The 15,191-nt window shown below is 41.2% G+C and overlaps 1 protein-coding gene across 1 annotated transcript; it reads right to left on the bottom strand.

The window, feature by feature from the left end:
• Positions 1-418: 418 nt before the first annotated feature.
• On the bottom strand, positions 419-13,114 carry LOC138876414 (uncharacterized). Its single transcript, XM_070155334.1, has 7 exons — positions 13,017-13,114; positions 6,355-6,472; positions 4,975-5,628; positions 2,172-2,601; positions 1,652-1,970; positions 1,132-1,303; positions 419-424 (listed from the first exon to the last, which is right to left on the bottom strand). Exons 1-7 carry the CDS (start codon positions 13,112-13,114, stop codon positions 419-421), a joined length of 1,797 nt encoding a protein of 598 aa, XP_070011435.1.
• Between the last annotated feature and the right edge of the window lie 2,077 nt (positions 13,115-15,191).

The following is a 15,191-nucleotide window of genomic DNA, read 5'->3' as shown; positions in this document are numbered from 1 at the left end:
ATCACTGACATCAGTTTTGAACTTTCTCTGCTTTTGTTGAACTGGAGGACAATCAGGGTGAATCGGCAATTTATGCACCACTAGATCAACACCTAATCCCGGCATGTCATCGTATGACCAAGCAAACACATCTTTGAATTCAAAAAGGAGTTGAATTATCGCGTCTCGCGTTTTCTCGTCCGTGTGAATGCTTATTTTGGTCTCTTGGGTTTCTTCAGGAGTTCCCAAATTAACCGGTTCAGTGTCATCCAGATTCGGCTTAGGTTTATTCTCAAAGTGTTCCAATTCTCGATTTATTTCCCTAAAAGCCTCTTCTTCGTCATATTTCGGTTCTTGGTTTATTATTTCACAATTAAACGTCTCGTTGTGATCTAGGCGTGAAGTCCGCAAGCATGTCATATTATTTAAAGCCGCATTATTATAACTGAAAGAAAAGATAAAGGAAAAAAAATAGCAGAAATCAGAATAAAGGAAAAATGAGGAAATACTGATTTTAATTCCTTGGAATTTGGAAGATAACAAGGTTTATAATTCAGGAATTCAAAACAAGAAACTAAAGAAAAACATCCGAGTTACATCCTGGGGATAACTCGTGATGCAGGAAAGGTGGCAGGACAGGTCTACCCGGACTTCTGCCTAGTTGGGAACGGCGTGGCCTCCCAATTTCGAAGCTTGGCATTTGGCCCCACATATAGTATTTTAGCGGTGCTTGTTCCTTCTCCCGGTTGAACCATGTGAGTTTCATAGAGCATTCCTCTCATTGCCCCACATATTTCCTCGATCTCTTCGGTCGTAAAAACCCCGTCGTCTTCTTCTTCGATGTATTTTGGTCCGACGAAAGTCTCGTATAAATTTGGCAATGGCCGAGGCAGCTTCCAACCCTTATTTTTCCTCTTCACTTGCCCACTCTTCATCTTTTGGAGTGGGTTGAAAACCTATCCCAAAAGGTTTCTTAGTGGAAGGCAAGGTGATGGGTTCCGTTATTCCTTGTAGCGTTCGTCCAAGCCCTTTCCCTGGTCTGAATCCATGTCGGATCATTTCTTTAGCCACCATGATTGAGGCGTTGGACAGGAAAGGCTGGAGGCAAGGTCTTCCTTCTTCATGCTGCTCCGCTAGCACAACTTCGAAAACCTGATAAACCGTGTACTCACTCCCTTCCCTTTCTTCAAGATATGGCATGGATGGGTCCCGATAAATAGACTGTTCATCTTCTCCGTGGACCACAATTTCTCGAGCTTCGTATTCAAACTTCACCATTTGGTGAAGAGTGGAAGGTACAGCCCCTGCCGCATGAATCCAAGGTCTGCCGAGGAGAAAATTGTAAGACGTATCCATGTCAAGCACCTGGAAAGTTATTTCAAACTCCACCGGTCCTATAGTCAACACCAAGTCTATTTCCCCGAGGGTGTCCCTCTTGACGCCATCAAAAGCCCTTATGCAGACATTATTGGGGCGGATTCTTCCAGTCCCAATTTCCATTCTCTGCAGTGTGGAGAGCGGACAAATGTCAACACCTGAACCTCCATCCAACATTACGCGCTTGACGTAGTAGTCTTCGCACTTAACTGTTAGATGTAAAGCTTTGTTGTGAGCCGCTCCATCTGGAGGTAAGTCGTTCTTGCTGAAAAAAACCTGGTTAACTGCGAAGAACCTTTCCGTCATTCGTTCCAGTTGTTCGACTGAAGTATCATCCGGTATGTACGCTTCATTCAGGGTTTTAAGCAAGATATTTTGGTGTTCGGCCGACCTCATCAACAGAGATAGCATAGACACTTGCTCGGGGCACTTGCGTAACTGATCCACCACTTCGTAGTCGGGCATTTTCATCTTTTGGAAGAAAACTTCCGCTTCTTCAACGCTTACAGGCTTCTTGGGTGGGAAGCGTTTCCGTGTGGAGTTGTTTAACTCTTGAGTGTTCGAATATCTTCCAATGAAAGTATTCACTGGAAGTTCTCCCGTGACTTCTCTGCCTTTGTACGTAACCAATGTTCTTTGATAGTTCCACAGTACTGTGGAAGGGTCTGTCATCGGCTTCTGTGGTACGCGTCCGATAACCACTGGCTCATTCAGCCGAGGTGGTTGAATCGTCCCCCGGACCACATAGGCCCTTTTTGGTACGTACATTGGCTTTTCCCTTTTGACTTCGAATCTCTGCGGCTTCTCTGCTCGACCTCGTGGAACGTAAAGAACTTCATTCCTCGCAGGCACCATTGTTACTATCTTTGTCTCGACCTTCTCTTCGAGCTTAACCTTGATAGCACTAGTCTTCTTTTCCCCTTTATCTAGCTTCGGGGCGGTTTTAGGCTTTTTCCCTGCATCGACGATGGCGATTATAGCTTTTAAGGCAGTATCAAACTCTTTGTCCTCACAAATCATTCCAATCAATGGCCTGTTATTATGAGTGAGCAACGGATTGTTAGTCACATTTGGGACCTCCTCGTCCCTCAATACTATCTTCTCCTGCTCTATTAAGTTCTCAACCACCCTTCTCAAAGTCCAACAATCATTTGTATCGTGCCCTTCTGCTCCCGAATGATAAGCGCACCTGACACCGGCTTTATAAGCAGGTGATTCCAGATTGTGCCTTGTCTGAGGGACTGGCTGCAGGAAACCCATTTGGACTAGCTTTGGGAACAAGGTAGAATACGGTTCACCAATGGGTGTGAAAGTCCGTCTTCTGGGTGGTTCTTGAGGGCGGAAGTTATTTTGAGGTGGTTGCGGATTATAGTGGTTTCGGTAGGGAGGTTGATTTCTGGGAGGTGGGGCTTAGCCTCGATTGTCTTGCTGTGGTGGATGGACATAGGGCTGGGTATTCATGACCATGTAGGGTTGAGGAGCATAGGTCACATTTTGGTGGGGGTAGTAATGCTGTGGGGTTCTTTCTGGAAAATGGGGCCTGAGATTACGATATTCCCTCGCTTTTGATGCTGCCATGGACGTTTCTTCCTTTTTCTTCCCTCTTTCCATTCCTCCAGACCCGCTTTGGATGGCTTGGGAGGTTGCCCTTATGGCTGCCTGACTTAAGATTCTACCCGTCTTCAAACTATTCTCTACCATCTCCCCGATCTTGATTGCTTCCGCGAAAGGCTTTCTCATGGCTGACATCATATTCTGGAAATAGTCTGATTCTTGAGCCTGGAGGAAAGTAGTGACCATTTCTATTTCGTTCATGGGAGGTTTTACCCTTGATGCCTGCTCGCGCCATTTGATAGCATATTCTCTAAAACTTTCCGAGGGTTTCTTCTTCAAGTTTGACAGAGAATTTCTGTCTGGTGCGATGTCAATGTTATACTGAAATTGTCTCACAAAATCTCTGGCGAGATCATCCCATATATGCCATCGCGATATGTCTTGGTCCATATACCACTCTGAAGCTATTCCTACCAGACTTTCCCCGAAGTATGCCATCAACAATTCTTCTTTGCCGCCGGCTCCCCGCAATTGGTTGCAATACTTCTTGAGATGAGCAATGGGGTCGCCGTACCCGTCATACTTTTCAAAATTTGGTGTTTTGAAACCCAAGGGTAGGTGCACATGAGGGAACATGTATAGATCGGTATAGGACACACTCTTTTGCTCGCTTAAACCTTTCATATTTTTCAAACTTTGCTCGAGGCTCCTCATCCTTTTTGTCATCTCATATTGTTCAGAATCTTTGGGGTTTTGATCTTGACCAGGTGAAAACTCGTATTGAGGTTGTTGAGGATGAGTGTTGGTGGTGAACCGAGTTGGTTCCAGTGAGAAGGATGGTGCTTGAAATGTGAATGAGGACGAGTCAAAATTCGGCCTGTGTGTAGCGGGTTGTGCCACGATTGGACAGGGTGGTGTAGTGAATATGTTTGTAGCTACATCTGTTGTTGACATCCGGGGATAAGAATCAGAGGGTAATCCAGCAGAGTAGGCTGAAATGGTTGGGTACCCGAATGGGGTAGTTGGATAGCTTATAGGGACGTTGGAAGTCCAATTTGTCCTGGAGAACAACTCAGGAAAACCAGGGATTACACTCGGTGGCTCTTTTTCGTTATTCCAGTCATCCAACATCTCCAACATGCGGAGCTGCAGGATTCTGTTTTCCTCAGCGGTTGCTGACTCGGGAGTCGGGACAGCCGAGATTGAACTCTCCTCAGAGACAGGAATTGTTGGCAAAGGAATTTCTGAAGACATCTCTATACTTCCCTTTGATCTTGTGAAGTAAGTGTGGATAATCCCTCTCGACTTAACGATGGGCAACTGAACACTTCCTTTCGACCTCGTGAAGTATGAATGTGAGGCCAGACCTCCACCAAACCAAACCACCTTTTCTAAAAACCTGGAACTTAGCAGCAAGCAAACGGTTAGTTTGAAACAAATAACATATAGGTAATCTCACGTTGGGGTGTGATGCACCTATACAGTTAAGTGAATTTCTACATGTTTGCAACGAAGACATGTGTCATTCCGGCCTCTCTTTAGGCTTCCCTTTATTTATCATGTTTTTTTATTATTTTTATTTTTATTTTTTTATTTATTTTTTATTTTATTTTATTTTTTTATTTTATTATTTCCTATTATTATTGTTTTTATTATTTGCAGTTAACAATGTGACCGGATCCGATGAGGATTGCTTACGTATCACGATGCCGCATGAATCAGATCATTACGTAGTCAAAAACAGACGAGTGTAAAAGAAGCACACATTTTATTACTGAAACAATCTATTACAAACTAACAAATTTTTTTTTTGGAAAAAGGGGAAAATAACAAGCCTTGAGATAAGTACAGACTCAACAAACTAATACACCCTGATGCGAAAAAACGGACAGAAGATGCTAAGATGGAGAATACAGACTCGACCTATGAATTCATTAAGGTTTCGAGAATTGGCGCCCGTGGGGCATCGTTCGGCCTCGCTGCGGTCTTAGGTGTGAGGTCCCTTTCAAGTCGTTCCAGCTCATGCATGGTCTGCTTGACATAAATCATCACTGCCGAGAGAACGGTAATGCTGGTCATATTTTCACATCGCAGACACCTTCTGATGATGGCATGGGCAATGGTCTTAATCTTATCCCTAGTTTGCCTCTTTTCCTTGAGTAGGTGCTCTATTTGATCATTGTGGGCTGTTATGATCCGAGAATCCTGGAGATATTGATTGTGCCACTGCTGAATTTCTACTTCCATTTGGGTTAAGAGCTTGTGGCAATGTTTATTTTCAACTCCAAGGGTTCGGGTTTGCTCAAACGCTCTGTCCTCGAGAGTGACCACCTTTTTCTTCAGATTGGCAATGGCTTGCTCGTGATCCCTTTTCAACTGCTGCAGGTACCGGTTACGCTTTTCTGTCCTTCTTGCGCAGTGCGCTTCGAGTCCTGCTATGGTATTTTCAAGATTTTCTGACTCACTCCGGCACTCTCCAATTTCCATCCTTAAACCCTTTATCAATCGTTCATCCGACCGGCTCCTTTGTCGGTTATCAGCGTCTATCTTCATATGTTCGATCTGGGCCCTGAGCATCTCGTTTTCCCTGGTCAACCTGTTCTTTTCTCCTAGATCAGTAGCAACTTGCACGTTGTGCTCATATTTTAGACCTTCAACCTGTTGCTTTAATTTGCCGATTTCGGCACAATAGCCTCTTTCTTTTGCTAACCAATTCCACTGCTTTTGTGATGACTCGGTAAAATTCAGGATGTGGGGTCTTTTAGCTGGCCTTTCGTGTTCAAGTTCTCTTCTGTACCATGCAAGGTAACCTGGCGCCATTTCACTTTTGGCCCGATCCTGCACACAAGTATCTGCTTTCAAATATTGACATTCATTCCAGATCTGGCGGATTTTTGCTTCAGGAAATTGTCCGTCAGGACTAATCTCAATTGTTTGAGCACTAAGATCTTCCTCGTGTGGCACTACCTGGCATATCCCGAGTTGTCTTAAGACTCGGCAGGGCGCGTAAGGTTGAACGCTCTTAAGTCCCATCAGTAGAAAGTGAGTTCTAGCCGCTTGCATATACATGACTTCATCAACAGGCAACCATCCCAGCGTCCACTGTATTTGGCTGGCAGTGAGAGTCTGAAAGAATGAAATCCACGCCATAACTCCTTTGGGCAGACTGACCTCCTTGGTTCTCGTGTAAAACTCTTCTATGCAAGTTTTCTTCGAGGAACCATGGCTCAAAAGTTCGGAACGATGGCAGAGATGTTCAATCATCCATATTTGTAGCAGCAAGTTACACCCTTCGAAGAAATTCCCCCCGGCTTTGCAGGCTGTGAGTGCTCGAAAGATATCGGATACCACCATAGGCGTGAGAGTACTGTCATGCTGAGTGAGCAAAGTACTAACGACCCCAGATATTTTCAGATCAATATTTCCGTCCTTCCTCGGAAATACCAGAAGGCCCAAAAATGTTATCATGAAAGCCACCCGTCTGTGGTCATCCCACTTCTGACGACGACCTTTGTTGCATAGCTTGTCAATCGGATTATTGAATCCTCCTACATGACCATACCTGTCGTATATGAAGCATGGATTACAAAAACCGGCGGCCAAATATGGGTTATGGACCGTCCTGGGTATCTTTAGTGAGTCTAGAAATCGATGCACTGTGATAGCTCTTGGGGCAACCAGGTATTTTTGCCTTAATGGAAGTTCAGCATTTCCGATGTACCCAGCTATTTCCTCCAGAGTCGGGATGAGTTCAAAATCGGAGAAGTGGAAAACATTGTGCGCTGGGTCCCAGTAGGTGACCAAAGCTCTTATGATATCTCCCCGAGACTGGATTTCCAATAAACCCGTAAGACCTTTCAGATATTTCTTGACCTCATCTTGCCCTTCAGCACCTAGATCATTCCACCATAGCCGTAACTTGACAGGGATTTTAGTCATTATCGAAAAGTTTTCATTTTGCATTGTGCTCATCCTGCACATTTATTAAGGTGACTTTAAGCAAAAATGATTTGACTCAAAAATGTTTTGACTATATTTTTTTTTTTTAAAAAAAAGAAGATCCGATTTTCGAACACAGCCTTTCAGCACTTCGGGGATGAAAATTTTAAGACTGTGAGGGTCAACCGATCAAAAACTCTAAAAGATGACCGAAAGTGGCTGTTCAAGCAAAATTAGCCTTCCGTCGTCCCTTTTCGGGAACATTTGGCTATTTTTTGACAAACAATCACTTGATTTATTTATGACTCTTTTTTTTTAGTAATGAACCAACATGGGGAACACGGCCTCACAGAGCCTCATGGACGAGGATCCTAAGGCCATTGGGCAATTTGACCAGAAAAAATAAAAATGACCAACAATGGCCGTTTGTGCAAAGTCAGTCTTTCGGCGTCCCTTTCGGGAACATTCGGCTATCCTTGACAAACGGCATCACCCGACTTATTCATGACGAAATTAAAATTCTAACATTTATTTTGAAAAGAAAAGGGGAGGTTGGACCCGATGAGGGTTGCCTACGTATCTCGCAGCCTGTGAGAATCAAACCGGCGTAGTTCGGGCCGATAGGGAAATAAACTAAACTCTTCTCAATAAAATACTTACAAAGAAAAGGAAGAAATATTTTTGGATTTCGAATTTTTATTTTATTTTTTGAAAAGAGACGATGACTAAAGAAACATTTTTTCTTTGAATTTTAACTTCTTTTCACTCTCCTTTTTTTTTTTGAAATTTCGAAAAATCTTCTAAGGAAGTATTTGGACTATTAGTCTGAATTTATGAAAGAGATATTACAAAAAAAAAAATTGAACTTTGAATTTTCCCCTCTTTTTTTTAAAACAAATATTTTTTTTTATTTTGAAAGTAATTAAAAATATATATATTTTTTATTATATATGTTTTTTTTAATAAATCAAACTAAAAAGACAAATTTTGTTTTCATTTATTTTTTTAAGAAAATTTTGGCGAGGTTTTGATACTACTTGGACATTGGTTTTATTTTTCCAAAAAATAAGTAATTATCTCCTTACGTTGCTATTTTCTTTTTCTTTTTTTTTAAAGTTTTTTTTAGAAACCGGTCGGCATGCAGAACTGAAGCAAATAAATGCGCAAAACAAACGGGATGCAGCAGGATGGTCTTTTCATTTCAGGTTGCCTGTCCTAGACGGACCCAACCCCTGTGTTGAGTCCCCTATATGAAATGCAACATGATGCAAATAAGCGTTCCTACTAGGGATCCGACATGAGGTTTTATTATACTAGGTTTATAACCTGGGTATTTGTTCTAGACTGTGTACCCGAGCGGACAACTCGAGTCGAGGAGGGGGCTACGTACCGGGGACCCGCGAGATCGTCCGGCTTTGTAACTTGTCCGACCTCTTTCTTATTTCAGGTATTGACACTAACAGAATAGGGAGTCTCGACCAGCGAGCTTCTCCCCGGAGGTAAGAAGAGAAGGGTTTCGGCACAGTTTATATACAGTTCAGATAATATCAAAGCGGTAAAAGACAGCATTTAGCACATTATGCAAAAACATGTAATAAAGATCAGATAATAAAGCCAAATATAACAATTATTCTAAGCTCGAATTCTTGAACCCTGAACCAGTGGTTCTGGGTCCATTAGTCCCCAGCAGAGTCGCCAGAGCTGTCACACCTCCTTTTTGCGCGCCCCCCCGAAGGGTAAAATGCGCGAGGGGGTTTTTCCAATTTAAGTGACAATATTCGAAATGGGATTATTTATTTAATTCAGAGTCGCCACTTGGGAAAGGTTTGGCTTTTGGTGTCCCAAGTCACCGGTTTATCTTGAATCCCAAATCGAGGAAAATATTCGACTTTCCAAATGAAGTCTGCGAACCAGAAATTCTAAGTAAGGAATTCTGTTGACCCGAGGGAAGGTGTTAGGCACCCTCGAATCCCGTGGTTCTAGCACGGTCGCTTAAATTGTTATAATGGCTAAATATCTGATTTAAATACATGTTATGACTTATGTGCTTTTATTAAGTTTAAACCGCTTTTATTATTATCATTTATTTTTTATAGAATTGCAACGTCGTGAAAATGCATCTCGAACCACGTCACAATCAATGCACCCGTAGTTGTTAACACATTTCGACTCCGTTGAGATTTGAATTTGGGTCACATAAATGCGCACCCGAATTTAAGAATGTAATTTAATTAAGTCGCGCCTAAAAAGTCTAACGCGTTATTATCTTTGGGGAAGGCAGTGGAATTCACTAAACAGTCCATCCCAAATTCTAAGTATTTATTATGACCAATTATTGAGGGCCCCGCAATTTGCCTTTTTATTCGGCGAGGCTCGTCTCATTATTTTAGAAGGGTACCCTACAATGACTACGTCTTTACTACATTTATCTTTAAAGAAAAGGATGATGCCGAATTTTGCTGGTTTGGACAAATACGGACTGAATCCTTATTATGTTTGCCGAACCTAAACTTGTTTGATTACCTGATTGATTGTTCATGAGGTGAGGGGGTAAAACTGGACCTGTGCCATCCTCCTTTAGATGTTGGGCTTAACTAAATGATTCTACACATGTTCGAGCTTTAAGAATCCGAAATGAAAGTGATGCCTAATGAAACCCATTTTTACGAATTCAGAGGAACAAGTTGTTAACATGAAATAGTTTGAACTATTGAGTAATTGCCTAAGGCCTGATACGTATTTGGAACATGCTATTTAATCGACCAAATTGAATTAGCAGAATGTTACAACTACACTGTCAGTCCATTTAACAAAAAAAACCTACGGGGAAGTAGTTTACATCTTAAACTGCTATAGGATAAAGCCCATGTTATACATAAACAACAACCAAATGATTCTAGTTCATGCAACTAGCTAACATATATACAAATGAGATTCAATATGTAAATAGAGTTTACATAGGCAATGCATAGAATGTTTTAAATACAGACAATAAAAAAGAAAAGACTACATTAACTATAGCTTCAAATCTTTCCCATTTCTCGCATTTATGCTTTGAATAGCTTACAAGATGTACCAGTGTATTCAATTTGTGTACCTGGTATTTGGAAGAGCAAAGAAAAGAGATGAAGATCAGTGAAAGCAGCAGTAGATGTTCAGCAAATAACAATAGCCAACAGCAGCAGTAACAGCAAGGCAGAATAAAACCCAGTGAACAAATCAGAAATAACTCAATGAAACAGTACTCAATATCCAAACAACAGACTTTGGAGGCTCAGTTGAGACCTGGAAATACCAATGTTAATCACAGGCAGAAATAGGTGAATCCGAAACAACAATGGAACAACAGTTTCTGATTTTCGGACACTCAAAGAAAGAAACCAAGTTTCAATAGAACAATAGCAGGTTGATGCTGATTTCAAACAGAAAAAGTGAAGAAAAAGCAGAATTTTCAGCTTTTATGGAGCAACAGAGATTTTCTTTGTTTATTGTCTTCCCCGGATTGAAATCCAGAAATGAGCTCTCTTTCCTAGTTCAAAAGAAATCCTCTTTTAGGTTCTAACTCCCCTCACTCTCTTCTTGTTTTTGCTTCTCTTTTTATCTGAATGTTATCAAAACTTTCTGCCCCAAACCCCCCTATTTTTCTGATTGTTCTCCTTTTTCCACTCCTCCTGTCTGTCTCTTTTTATATACCTATAGAAAAGAAGAACCCCCCCTTAAAGACAGGCTGCCCAGGGCTTAAAATAAGCCTTAAAGGCTGTCATCTCCACTTAGGATTGTCTAGGCATGGGGTTTTCTTCTACTTTAAACTGCTGAAATTCAAAATGCAGTGGATATCCTACTGTACAGCAGGTTCCACTACTATTCTCATGTGCATTTTCAGCTTTTTATCATCAAGCTCATGTTGTTACTGATTTCCAGCTGCTAAAGGTGCTTAACATATCATCAATCCCACTATTGGTCAAGTTTAATTAATATTTTAGTACCCTACTGTCAGCCTACTTGCCTTTAAGCAAATCAGAACCTTTAAAACCCCAGAATACCCTTGAAATTCACTGTCCTAAACCAAACCCCTTAAGTGCTGGATACAAACTTTGATCAATGACCTACTCAAACCTACTCATTCACTAAACTGAACCCAGCTAGTTACAACAGCTACAATCAATTCAAATCAGCTAGTAATTCAAAAATACTAAATCAGATAGAATTTAGAATGAAACCTAAGAGTTCAGGGCAACATATATTGAACTAGCTGTAAATGGGGAAACAATCATATTTAAACTCAGCAAGACAAGATGGAATGAGAGCAACTTGACCAGCACATGCCCTAAGCATATTTGGAGTACAAAAGTAGGGAACAGCCAGCAGAGTTTCAAAAGGGGGGTTCACTAAATCAGGCTAAACAAACGAACGATAAGTTAGGCTCGATGAACTGAAAATGACCACAGGCTCAAATCTGAACTCAAATATTACCCAGGAAAACATGTTAACACATCATTCAGAACACAATCTAAGCATGAGAGGTCACAGCCAAGAATGAACTAAACATCAGACTAATTCTCATACTACTCTATCATTCAAACATATCAGACTAATCGATAACACATTACAGCGTACAACAAATGACAATAAACAGAAAAATGATAATAAAATTGGATCCAATAAAAAGGTCTGACGGGGCACAATGGGATCAATCAAACGAGGCTAAATTATAACCATCTAAGCAACAATTAGACGTAACACCAAGAAAAAGAGAGGAGGAAAGGAGTACCTTAAATAAATACAAGACTAGACGAAACCAGGTTGAACACTTGACTCGACTCTTTTGAGGTCGAAGGGACCTTAATTGAATGTTCTCGACTGAGAACACATCGACTAAGGTCCATTAGACACCCAAATTTCTCCCCTTCAGACTGGTTCCAACTTTGGTTTTCCAGGGTTCTTGGTTTGATTTTAGGGTTCGAATGGTTCCAACCAGGTTTGAAAGTAAACCAGTGTGTCTTAGGTATAAGAGAGGTCAGGGGATGCCAGGGTGTGAGTTTAGGGTGGATTGGGGTATGTCTGAGCTTTGCTCGAACCTTCAAACGAAGATTCGAGAAGCTCAAAGATGATTCGATGCAAACGGGTACTAGTGTTGGATTGGGGGTGGTTAGATGATCTAAGGGTGTTAATTTGGGGGTCGTCGGGTGAACTAAGGTCTTTGACTAGTTTTCGATCTGATATTCGAGACATATTACTGGGATTCGAGGACAATAGAAGGTAGATTCAGAAAGAGGAGGGTGATGGGGTTCTATGGTGTGAAGATGGGGTTGTTTGGACCACCGGAACCGCCGTGAGGCGATTTCCGGTGGGCGGTGCATGGTGGTTGAAGGCGGAGGGTTTTTTTGGTCTCTGAGGTTTAGAGACGAAGGTAAATGGGGGGTTCGGTTTAGGGGGCGTAGGGGTAAGGTGTTAAGGTTATATACGGAAGGGTGTGTCTTAATCCTGGCCGTTGGATCAAATCCGTCAAACGGCCTGGATCAGATCATTTAGGTCACGACGTCGTTTGGTTTAAGCGTTGGGAATAGGTCAATCCGGGTACCAGTGGGTCGGGTATCTGGGGAAAGCCTGAAGCCGTTAGATGAAGTGAGATGAACGGCTCAGATCAAATACATCTAAACGACGTCGCTTGGAAAACCCAGGTCGTGGACTGGGTCAATGTAACGAATTGGGCCTGATTTTCAAATGGATTTTGGCCCAAATCTGGTATTTTCCTCCCCTTTCATTCTTTTAATTTAAACCAAAATTCCTAATTAAATTAAAACCAAAATTAAACTATCCATATATTAATTAACATTCAACAATAATTAACACACAAATTAGAACGTAAAAAAAAATCACAGGATGACGACAATTAGAATAAAAATGCATATTTTGTGATTTCCCCCTTAAAAAACCAAAATCATGGTTTAATTGATTCCTACATGCACAATTAAATTCTAAGTATGCATGCGACCTATATTTTTGTATTTTTTTTAAATAACTAAAAACATGGTAAACATTTACGGAAAAAGATAATTACCAAAATGTCATGCAAATTCTCAAAATTGTACAGAGATGACATTTTGTTTTATTTGATTTTTCTTTTGGAGTAATTTTCGCGAAACAAAAATCACGTGCTCACATACCTCATGTCACCTTCGATCACATGGAACTTTGTTTCTTGGATGGTCCCGGCCACATTTACTGGCAAAATGATTTCCCCTTTGGTGGTTTCACTTGCCATGTTGAAACCGTTAAGTACTCGAGCTGCGGGCACAATTTGATCTTGGAGGTCGTGTTGCTCTACGACCCTTGATCGAATAATGTTTGCCGAGCTACCTGAATCAATCAACACACATTTATCTTGAATTTTATTCATAAGGATAGATATTACCAGTGCATCGTTGTGAGATTGTTCGATCCCTTCTGCATCTTCGTTGCTGAAAGACAAGGTTTCTTCTGGTAAGTAATCCCGAGTTCGCTTTTCCCTTGTGATTGTCACCTTGGTGTGTTTAAATACCGGTCCTTGAGGAACATCGACTCCTCCAACGATCATGCGAATCACATGTTGTGGATCTTCATGCTCGTTCTGTTTGTTTGAATCTCTGTTTTTGAAGTGGTTCTTGGCTCGATCACTTAAGAATTCTCGAAGGTGCCCCTTGTTGAATAATCGGGCTACTTCCTATCTTAGCTGTCTGCAATCTTCTATTTTATGCAATCTTCTATTTTAAGGTCTGAAGTTATATTCTGACAATCGAGTTGCTTCTTTGGACCCGGTATCTCTATCGAAACCACTCTTGCTCATGAGCCCTCGGGAGCTCTGTCCCCGATCATTCCTTCTATCATTCCGAACATGGTTGCTCCTTGGCCCGTTATTTCTTCAATCTCCACCGTATGGCTGGTATCGGTCTCTATTCGATCGTGATTCCCCATCAACATCCCTTTTAACTCTGTCCACGGACCTGTTGGGATAAATCAAACCAATCGGAACCCCCAGCTGATCGTCTTCGACCCTAATCTTCGACTGATATCGATTATGCACATCGAACCAGGTGACGGCTGGATATTCGATCAAATTCTACTTTAATTATTGTGAAGCTATGGAACTTCATTCGTTGAGACCTTGAGTGAAGGCTTGAACAACCCAATCATCGGTGACCGGTGGCAAATTCATCCGTTTCATTTAAAATTGAGATACGAATTCCCTGAGCATCTCGTTGTCTTTTTGCCTAACCTTAAATAGGTCTGATTTTCTAGTTGGAACCTTAATAGTTCTAGCGTGCGCCTTCACAAAAGAATCTGCAAGCATACCAAATGAATCAACAGAATTAGGTGGTAAATTATGGTACCATATCATGGCACCCTTCGATAGAGTTTCTCCGAATTTCTTCAGTAACACAGATTCAATCTCGTCATCTTCCAGGTCATTTCCCTTAATGGCGCACGTATATGAGGTAACGTGCTTGTTTGGATCTGTCGTCCCGTTATACTTCGGAATCTAGGGCATACAGAATTTCTTTGGGATTGGCTTCGGAGTCGCACTTGGGGGGAAAGGTTTTTGGACAAATTTTTGGGAATCAAGTTCTTTCAATATCTGTGGTGCCCTCGGGATTTGGTCAACCCTGGAGTTATAAGTTTTCACCTTCTTATCATTTTCCTCGATCTTTTTTCCCCTGTCTCAATTTGCTTCGTCAATTCCTCGAGCATTTTTACGATAGCGGGATTAGTCTCCGATTCTCCCTCGTTCGATCTCTTTGGCACTGATTCGACTCTTAGAACAACTTCTTTCAATGGCTCGAGCTCGATTCTGCTTGGTGCTCGATTCTGGTTTTGGAGTTGTGCTATCGCGGCTTGTTCAGTCTGCAACATCTTGAATATCGTTCGAAGGTTAATCCTTCCTTTATTTAGTCGTTTACTAATAAATTATTTCAAAATCAGGTACTCTTTCAGTTTCTGACGAGGGAAAAATCATGAGGTTCCATAGCTTGATTTCCCTAAGTCTATCAGCCCTATAGCCAAAAATACGTAAATTTAATGAAATTGATAGCATGTGCATCAGTCGTGCATCTTATGTGTTACACATACATCTCGTGCATCACACGTGCATACATGGTAATTAGTAAAAAAAATTAAAAACCACATATATATTACTAAACGTGTGTGATGTATAAAACAAAATTAAAAAGGAAAAAGTGCAAGTTCTAAATGATAAAAGCTAATCATATTTCAACGACTTGATAGTTAAACTATGTCCTACAAAATTCCAAGTCCTAGGAATTTGTAAAATATATACTCATTAGAAAAGCTTATATGCTTAATTC

This window comes from Nicotiana sylvestris, chromosome 8 (genome assembly GCF_000393655.2).
Source record: "Nicotiana sylvestris chromosome 8, ASM39365v2, whole genome shotgun sequence".
Classification (NCBI taxonomy): domain Eukaryota; kingdom Viridiplantae; phylum Streptophyta; class Magnoliopsida; order Solanales; family Solanaceae; genus Nicotiana; species Nicotiana sylvestris.
This window is presented reverse-complemented; position numbering and strand designations above follow the sequence as displayed.